General features: G+C 57.1%; 1 protein-coding gene across 1 annotated transcript; it reads left to right on the forward strand.

Annotated features, from left to right (window-relative positions):
- The first annotated feature begins 228 nt into the window (after positions 1 to 228).
- LIN7B (lin-7 homolog B, crumbs cell polarity complex component) lies at positions 229 to 3835 on the forward strand. The gene is made up of 6 exons (XM_052656406.1): positions 229 to 284; positions 709 to 827; positions 1114 to 1185; positions 1904 to 2113; positions 3223 to 3386; positions 3733 to 3835. The coding sequence occupies exons 1-6, from the start codon at positions 248 to 250 to the stop codon at positions 3752 to 3754; spliced, it is 624 nt and encodes a 207-aa protein (XP_052512366.1). The 5' UTR covers positions 229 to 247; the 3' UTR covers positions 3755 to 3835.
- Positions 3836 to 9598: the final 5763 nt, after the last annotated feature.

The raw sequence follows: 9598 nt of genomic DNA on the forward strand, positions 1-9598 counted from the left end.
GGGCAGGACAGACAGATGAGATGGAAGGTGGTGCAGACAGAAGCTGCAATAGGAGGGGTCACTAACCCAACACCCGGATGGGGTCTGAGGGCAGGGCAGCGAGACAGGACCCGAGACGGGTGGGCAGGCTCGCGCTCGCCGGGCCCCGCTTCCGCAGGGGGCGCTCGTCGCCGGGGCGTGGCCTCGAGCAGCCCCGCCCTCCTCGCCGGCGACCTGCAGGCGGGTTCCTCGCAGAGGCGGCGCGGACATGGCTGCGCTGGTGGAGCCGCTGGGGCTGGAACGGGGTAAGCGCGCCCCGCGGCCCTGCCCACCCGGCCCCGGGTCTGCATCCCAGTCTCCCGCCCCTCCCCGGGCAAGACCCCGGCGGGTGGGCGGGCCCGGCGGGGGTGGGCGGGGCGGGGCGCCGAGAGTCCGGCCGTCGGGGGGTGTGGGAGGGTCCGTGGGCGAGCGGGCCGGGGAGGGGGCGCCCGCTGCACGCACACCTCTGCGTGGGTGTCTGTGGGGATCCCGGGCACGCAGGGCGCCCGGCTGGCCGCAGTCTCTCCTCTGCCACCCGCGGCGACTCTGCGGGTGTCCGGCCGGGACGCGGCTGTTCTTTCCCGGGTCTGCGTTCGCCCTGACTTGGTCTCTGGCCTCAATCTCTCCGGGTTCTCTGCGTCTTCGCGTCTCTGACTGTGTGTGTCTGTGCGCCCCGCCCCCGCCCCGCAGAAGTGTCCCGGGCAGTGGAGCTCCTCGAGCGGCTCCAGCGCAGCGGGGAGCTGCCCCCGCAGAAGCTGCAGGCCCTCCAGCGAGTCCTGCAGAGCCGCTTCTGCTCTGCCATCCGGGAGGTGAGAGCACCGCGGCGCTGGGGCACGGGGCGGTCGGCCGTAGTTCTCCTCCTGGTCGCCCCGAGCCGAGGGACTACGCCTCCCGGCAGCGACCGGGGCGGCGCTCCTGGGGGTTGGGGGGTGGTGCCCGCGCTTCAGCCCAGGGGTTCTTCGGGAGTTGTAGTTTCCGCGGCTTCGGAGTTGCGGGGGCGGAGCGGACCCTTGGGTGGGAGGGTCTGCGGGCCTGGACGCCTGTGTTGAGGAGCTGGGCTGGCGGCTCCCTGAGGCAGGGCTGCGTCCTCACCAGGTGTATGAGCAGCTCTACGACACGCTGGACATCACCGGCAGTGCTGAGATCCGGGCCCACGCCACGGCCAAGGTAGGCTCCCCCCACCCCATGGCTCATGGTATCCACTGAATCGCATGGTCCAGCTCAGTGTCTTCCTAAAGCCAGTCATTCCTGTTTCCTCCTTCATGATTTTTGCCATATCTATCACCTTTACTAGTATTTATAATATATTTTGAATAATCTCACATTTGTAGCTTCAATGTCATATAAAGGTATCTTTGAAAGTGAAAAGTGAAAGTTTTAGTCACTGAGTCGTGTTCGACTCTTTGTGACCCACCGGGCTCCTCCGTGCATGGAATTCTCCAGGCAATTAGCAAGTACAATTAGAAACTAGTATGAAATGCCTGACCAGAAGATAAGTTTAAACCTTTACACGATGAAAACAATGAAGCTGGGTTAAACACTGAAATCTTACTAAATCACGGTTAGATGCTGTTTGCTTGCTCGAGGCTCGAGATTCTCTCAGGCCTTTGTTTCTCTCTGTAAAAAAGTGAGATTGGCAAAAAAGTGAGATTCAAGACACACACAGCAAATGGAGGCTTTCTCTTTGAGTCTGAAGTGTCCAAAGTGACGAAAATGGACATCCTGTCACTACAGAGTGATCTTGTGTTGACTTGTGTGGCAGGTGCCCCATTCTTGAGAAGAGCTCCCTGGCCAAATCCCTCTCCTGGGTGGGGGCCTAGCCTCTACCTGAATGCGTATGCCCATTGTGGGGGGTCCTCACCTCCCAAGGCTTTCTCTTTGCCAGGCCACGGTGGCCGCCTTCACAGCCAGTGAGGGCCATGCACATCCCAGGGTAGTGGAACTGCCCAAGACGGACGAGGGCCTGGGCTTCAACATCATGGGGGGCAAGGAGCAGAATTCGCCTATCTACATCTCCCGTGTCATCCCTGGGGGTGTGGCTGACCGCCACGGAGGCCTGAAGCGTGGGGACCAGCTACTGTCAGTCAATGGTGTGGTGAGTTGGGGGCTGAGGCAGGGCTAGGGGTCATAGTCTGCCCAAGGTAGCAGCGTCCCTGTTTTTCATATTCACTCAACACACTGAACACTGCCCCTTTGTCTCACCCTGTTCTGGGCTTTGCTGCAGACCCTGAGAGTAACTAGGGGGCTTCCCAGGTGGCTCAGTGGTAAAGAATCCGCCTGCCAATGCAGGAGACTTGGGTTTAATCCTTGGATCAGGAAGATCCCCTGGAGAAGGAAATGGAAACGAACTCCAGTATTCTTGCCTGAAGAATCCCATGGACAGAGGAGCCCGGCGGGCTACAGTCCATAGGGTTGCAGAGTTGGACACGACTGAAGCAACTTAGCATGCACACACGCTGAGAGTAACTGGCCTCTGCTGCTACCTCCAAGGACACCCTCTCTGGTGAGGGAGATAGATCCTGGCTGAAATAATCCTAAACCAGGGAGATAATGAGGAAGCACAGAGCACTGTGAGAGCCCAGATGTGGCACCAGACCAGTGTAAATGAGGGAAGTTTTTGGAGATTAAGGAACATTTGAGTTTGTTTTTTTTTGTTTTTGGCTGCTCTAGGTCTTGGTTGCAGCATGTGGGATCTAGTTCTCTGACCCGGGAGTGAACCTGGGCTCCCTCCATTGGGAGCACAGAGTCTTAGCCACTGGGCCACCAGGGAAGTCTCCTTGAGTTGGGTTTTGGAGGATGAGTAGGAGTTGGTGGAGAAGAGTGTTAGGTTGAAGGTACTGTAGGCAGGGACTGTGGCTCTGCATTCCTGTGAGCTGAAGAGAAAGGACTTGGTTCTGATGGACTAGGGCATGCAGATAATTAAAACCACTATGGTTAGAGTAGAAGGAGGCAGAGCTAGATAGGTGGTTGGGGTCAGCCTGGGAGGACTGTGAGCAATGGAAGGCTGCTCAGCCTGGAGGTATATAAAGACCCCCCTTGGGACTCTGGGGAATAAGAGACTGGGGGCTGGAACACCAAGGATGAGGTCTGAGCTGGGGCCAGGTGGTGGGGACAAAAAACAGGGCAGGAGGGATGGATTGGGGGTCATCAGGCTTTGCCAGGGGGGAAGGGGATAAAGATGAACTGTCTGAACGGTCCCTGCAGAGCGTTGAGGGTGAGCAGCATGAGAAGGCAGTGGAGCTTCTGAAGGCTGCCCAGGGCTCAGTGAAGCTGGTGGTACGCTACACACCTCGAGTGCTGGAGGAGATGGAAGCCCGCTTTGAGAAGATGCGTTCCGCCCGGCGGCGCCAGCAACATCAGAGCTACTCGTGAGCCCTTTGCCACCACACCCCTGGGGCTCCTCTGCCTCCCTCATCCCCAGACTCCCAGACCAGGCCGGTAATTTCTGAGACACTGATTGGCACCCCTAGCCCTGGCTCCTTTCTCTGGGATTCTGACCCTTGACCCCGACTCTCACCCCAAACCATTCTGACTACCTTGGGGGCCCCTACTTAGCTTACTTCCACCCCAAGATGGGGAACCTGCTCTCTCTGGAATCCCTCAACCCACTTCCCTGGGCTCTTGGCTCTGGAACCCCAATCCTGGCTCTCTCTCCCATGCCTACCACTGTCTTCTCCGCTGAGCTTGGCTCCCCTCTCTTCACCCTCCTTTTAGGTCCTTGGAGTCTCGAGGCTGAAACCACAGATCTGGACCCTCACCCCCTCCCCTGTACAGTATTTATTGTCACCAACTCCTTATTTAAAGATCTTTGACCCTCCTTGAGTGTCTGTGTCTGTCCTGCATCCAGGGGTTGGAGTGTCTGGAGATGTGGGAGGGAGAGAAGCTGAGGTCGAGGCCAGACCCTTTTCAGGGTCTGAGAGCGGAGCTTGAGACTTTTCGCCAGGTCCGAAGACAGAGGCTGGCCGGTTTCCCAACGATAAGTCCAGGATGGAGGCTGGGACCCGATCTGGGTCTGAGCGCGGGATCAGAGCTGAAGACAACTCCCCCCTACCCTTCCGAGATTCTGAGGGCGGAAGCCAAGCCCCCTTTCTCTATAGCTGGTCTGACAGGAGTCCTGAAACGCGCCAGAGTCAGTGGGCGGCCTCTGTGTGGGCGGGGCGGAGCGAACCATTAGCCTAGTCCGCCGGGGGAGCCCTGCCGGCCGCGCAATAGTCTGCGCGAGAGGTGGGGGTGCCACGTGCAGTTTCCGAGGCGGGCTCATGGGGTGCAGAGTAAGGTGCACTCGCCGACCAGGCATTCACCCCACCTTATAACCCGAGCGCGTGTCTCTGGGAGCCGCCCCCATCTTAAAAGCCATCTTTTACTCCCACCTCGCCGCCCGCCCAACCCTCCTGTCCCGTGCGGCGCGAGGGCAGGCGCGCGCCACCGCCAGAATCCGGGGTCGCGACTGGCGTTCCACGCCGCGCGCCACTCGCTCCAGGTGACATCATCCCCATGCCGGGCTCCGCCTCCCGCCCCAGCCGCCTCACGCCGCGTGCTTATTGGCCGACCCGCCTTAGCCCCGCCTCCCGCTCTCCGCCCGCGCGACCCCTCCCAGGCAGTGCGGGGGCGGGGCCTAACCGCCGGCCGGCGCCGACACCGCCTCCCATTGGCCACTCGGCGCCGTCTGTCTGTCTCCTGTTAAAGGGGCCACGACCGCCCCAGCGCTGGTTGCGGGGGGGAGGAGGGAGGAGGAATTTTTTGGCGGGGGAAGGTGGGATTTGGGGGGCGCTGGTGAGCACCCCTAGATCTGGTGGCTGCGGCCTCGCGGGGGGAGGCTGAACGGTGACAGGGGGAGGGGGCTATTTTAGGGGGTAAAGGGCTGTTAGACCGTGAAGGGGAGGGGGACCCCAGCGCCCAAGCCGGAGCAAGAGACGCGGAGCCCGCGCGAGCCGCGGAGACTGGGCTCCAGAGCTACAGATCCGGGCCCCGGCCGCCGCCAGGGGCCCCGCCCGGTCCCCCCACCCCACCCCCACGTCCCTCCTGCAGCCCAGCTCCGCCCGCAGCCGCCGCGGACCAGGTAGGTAAGAGCCCAGCCGGGCCCGCCTGGCAGCGCCCACCCGGGGGACCCCTCGCCGAGCTTCCCCCGCCTCCCCGAGAACCTGGATTCTCTTCTCCTTCTCCGAGGACCTCACAGCCCAGATTTCACAGCCCGACCCCAGAGACTCAGGCGTGTCCCTCCCGGCTCTCAGAGTCACCAACCGAACCCTAGGATCCCAGGCGTACTGCCGCCTTGCGCCTCCTCCAGGGCCCGGGAGCCTTAATTTCCCAGGTCAGCCCCGGGAACCCCCTCTGGACCAAGATCCTCCTCCTCGGCCCAGTCCTGGGAGATCGACACCGACCAAGGCTGTGTCAGACTCCCCCAGCTAGAGCCGCCGGCCCCCCTCCCTCGGTCGCGTCGGCATAGTCCCCCATTCGGGGACCCAGTCAGCCCATCTCCGGTCCTCCGGCTTGTACAGCCGGCCGAGTCCCTCGGTCCAGGCCGGCTCAGCGGCCGCCCTGGACACAGGCCCGCTCTGGAGCTGTCCATGGTCACCATTCTCGGCAGCCTTGTCTCCCCCACCTCCCGCTGCCGCCGCCGGGGAGGGGGCGCCGGCGGCGCGGGGATCCCCCTCGCCGCGCCTTTGACCCGGGAATACCCAGGCCCTCCCCGACCTGGGCGGCCGGGCCTCAGGATTCCTCTGGCCAGGCTCTCAGCCCCATCCTCAGCACCCCAGTTGCGGTGACCCCAGCTGCTACTTGAGGAGTCGTGGCTTCTGAATGTTCTTGCCTGGTCCACCTTAGGGATCTTGGAATCCGGGGATCCAGATCCTACCCGGGTCTGGAAACCTTGTCAGTCCTCACTTCCTCTGGCTAGAGGCCCCAGCTGGTAGCCTTCACCACTCCAGGAAGGAATCCAGTTTCCCAGCCTTTGCCCCTTTAGAGACCCAGTTCAAAGCCCTGGTCCCCTGCAATAAATATACCCAGCCTCCTGGCACCCCAGCATCTGCCCCCTTAGGGATTCAGGCGCCATGATTCCTCCCTTTCAGGGGCTCAGAATGCAATTCTTAATGCAATTCGCTGGCTTCTGCCCGTCCTCCCCCTTGAAGACCTAAATGCCCTGTCCCTGATCCTGTCTCCCCTCAGCGACCCAGGAATTCAGACCCCACCTTCTGTACTGCTCATCAAAGCCATCTACCCCTGCCCTCCCTTCCAACAAGGACTCAAGGCTCCAAACTTCCATCTCCTGTCTTTTGCCTCCACAAAGATTCAGGAGTCCAGTTCCTCAACTCTGACCTCCAAAGTATCTAGCTGCTCAGCTGTTACTCTTAGGGACCCAAGTCCCTACAGCCTCACTATTGCCCATCAACTCTGGTGGCCTTGAAAAACCCCTGCCTCATCCCCGCCCGTATCAGCTCAGATTTTGGGCTTCCTGGGGTTTCCAATATTTTCCCTTGAGACCCAGGTTCTTGAGATGCTTCCAGCACCCCATCATGATTTTTTCATATTGTGATGCCCCATCCTTCAAGTACATTCTCAGATTGATAAACCGAGCATACATCCCTTTCTCCAGATGTGTTCTGTGACCTAGGTTCATTTCGTGATCTAGAATTGCCTTCCATATTTCCAACTAAACAGGCACACTGGCAGTGCTTCGTGGAATTCTTTCAAAATCCTAGAATATTCTCAGTGAACATCTCTGTTCCTTTTTCACCCAAGGTATGTTCTAAATTCTAGGTCAGATGCTAAATTCAAGTCATGATGTTCCCCAGGTAAATTCAAATTTCTGATTAGTGCTCCCAAGCCAAGCTCCCAAGCCCACTTTCCTTCCCTTAGGTATGTTCCTTCCTCCCCCCACCACTTTCTCCCCCACAGATCTTAGTTCCCTGACCAGGGATCCAACCCAGGCCCCAGCAGTGAAAGTGCCTAGTCCTAACCACTGGACCACCAAGTAATTCCTGACATATTCCAATTTTTAAGAAGCCAGGGCTTATTTTCTTTTAAAATTTCATTTTGGGTGTGTTCTAGGTTCTAGCCACATCCTTGGCAATGTTCTAGATTCTGTTCTTTTCCCAGGGGCATTCTCAGTGCTAGAATGTGTGTGTGTGTTCCATTTATGGGCTGTAGCTTTTCTCCAAACTGCGTTATCAGTTCTAGAATATGTTTCCGTATTTCATTTTATTTATTTTTGGGCTTTGCTGTGAGGTATGCGGGATCTTAGGTCCCCAACCAGGGATCGAACCTACACCCCCTGCAGTGAAAGGGCAGAGTCCTGACCACTCGACCACCAGGGAAGTCTCTGAACCTCCCTATTTTATATACCATCCAGTTCTACAGTCTTAAGTCCCCAGGATTACACTGCGCCTTCCTTCTTCAGGTTCTGTATTCTAAGCCCATCCATCCCCACCTTCTCTGTCTATCTTTTCCCCCAGTGTGACCTTGGCTCAGAACTTGTCCCCTGGTGGACTGTGGGCTTCTTCCATCTGCCACTTCAGCATTCTAAACATGCTCTAGGCCCTCTCTTGTTCTGGAGTCTTCAGCCTAGAAATGTCCTCATTTCTAGAACACACCACCCCCACCCCCACCTCCATTGCCAGCTCAGTCCTTATGCCAGTAAATTCTCAATTGCCAGAATGCCTCCTTCAGCATTCTCCCCCAGGCAATTCTAAGTTCCAGGCAAACTCCTTGCTATTTTCTAGGTTTTTTTCCTTTGCTCCAGGGCATGTTCTGAATTCTAGAGCAAATATTCTGCCCTCTGAGTTCTAACATTATCTAGACATGTGAAGAAACCAAGAATGTGACCTCTGTTATATTCTGTGTTATATTTTCGTCCCTGGTAGGTTCTGAGTTCTTGTTTGGCTTCTGACTTAGGTTTGTTAAGCATTGCACTAGGTCTGTCCTTAGATATCATCACCCTCCCTTCTATGTTTGGGGTTCTGGGGGTGAACCAGACACTCTTTTGAGTTATTGGATTGCTCTTGGCTGGTTCACGGTTCTAGACCTGGGTTCCAGAATATGCCCCTCTATTTGGCCCCATGTGACGCTCTTACCCCAAGCACATTGTAAATGTGGAAGCATATATCCTTTCTGCATGCTGTACTGGGTCTAGAGTCTACAGTTAGCCTTGCTGAGTTTTGTTTCCTTCTCAGGGAATCTGAAGTTCTAGAGCAGCCTCCTGAAAACATCCCTAGCTGCATCTCATGTGTAGGTTCTGAGTTTTAGATACCATGCTGATTTTTTTTTTTTTTTTTTTTTTTTACTTACGGCTGGCTTGCTCTCTTATAAACATTTTCTTGAATCTGACCTCCCCATGTTGGGACTCAGATGTCTAGATTCCCAGATATACCTCTTCAAAGACCCAAGGGTACAGGCATCTAGTTGCCTCCCCTCCCAGGTCCTGGGGCTCTCAGTCCCTACCTCTCTTCCCTGGAGTCCAAGGTTCCAGTCCCAGGCTGTAGATATAGTCCAAATATTGGGTGGGGCTGGGAATTATCCACTCTGAGAACCGGTTATTCCTCTGCCTGAAGGGAGAGAAAGAAAGGAGAGAACAGAGTGAAAGTCCCTCCTGCTTTCTGCTGGGCCAGCCAGACCTGTCTGACCTGATGTGAGCAGGGGGAGTGTCTCGGAGCGCTCCCTTCATCCCCGCCCACGGCTCATGCACCCAGACTCCTGGGTCCTGGGGGCCTGAATTCTGAGGGAAGAGAAATTTGAAGGCTGAGATTTCTGGGTATACGGTTGGAGATTGAAAGCTCAGACTTTTGTGCCCTGGAAGGAGAGGGATCTGGTCTCGGACTTCTGGGCCTGGGGAGGAGAAGGATGGAGGCTCAGACTCCTCTCTCTGGGAGACAGAAGGGACAGGGGAACCTAGATTCCTATGACCTGAGGGGAGAAGTAGCTGGATCTAGGATTCCCGTGTAGTGTGAAATGGCTAGCATGGTCCATGCCATCTTTTTTTTCCCTCTGCCTGGAGAGAGTCTTTAGATTCTCCTGTAACTAGATATCTAGATATCTGGTCAGTTGAAGGAGGCAGAAATTGGGCTGAATAGCAGTTCAGGACCATCCTTGTGACATTATACAGGTGACTACCTACCAGTGACCTCCTGAAGACATAGTCTCCCTCTCCTGGGCCTGAGTTTTCTCATTCATACAGTGAGGTTGAAGGGAATTCTCAGCAGGGCCAGAATAGGTAGACTGATTTTCCCACAGTGCCAGTGATGGGCGGGGCCTGAGCCCCTTGCAGGGGCGGGATCTGGACTGCAGGGGAATGTGCATGCATCCAGTCATGTCCGACTCTTTGGGACCCAATGGATTTCCCAGGCAAGAATACTGGAGTGGGTTGCCATTCCCTTCTTCAGGGGATCTTCTCCACCCAGGGATCGAACCTGTGTCTCCTGCATTGGCAGGTGGATTCTTGACCACTGAGCCACCTGGGAAGCCCTTGGGTGGGAGGGGAGGGGCTTCCAAGCGTTCCGCTTTCTCTCAGGGAGTGGGTCCCTCGGCTTTGGTTTCTCCCAATAAGCTGAGTCTAGGTTTGCTCCCCGTTGTCAGATGAAGTCTGACC

Source organism: Budorcas taxicolor, chromosome 18 (genome assembly GCF_023091745.1).
Source record: "Budorcas taxicolor isolate Tak-1 chromosome 18, Takin1.1, whole genome shotgun sequence".
NCBI lineage: Eukaryota > Metazoa > Chordata > Mammalia > Artiodactyla > Bovidae > Budorcas > Budorcas taxicolor.

Coding starts and splice junctions, on each gene's coding strand:
- LIN7B (XM_052656406.1), top strand. CDS start 248: ATGGCTGCGCTGGTGGAGCCGCTGGGGCTGGAACGGG. Junction 2,114..3,222: donor TACTGTCAGTCAATGGTGTG/GTGAGTTGGGGG, acceptor CGGTCCCTGCAG/AGCGTTGAGGGTGAGCAGCA. Junction 3,387..3,732: donor CAGCAACATCAGAGCTACTC/GTGAGCCCTTTG, acceptor CCCTCCTTTTAG/GTCCTTGGAGTCTCGAGGCT.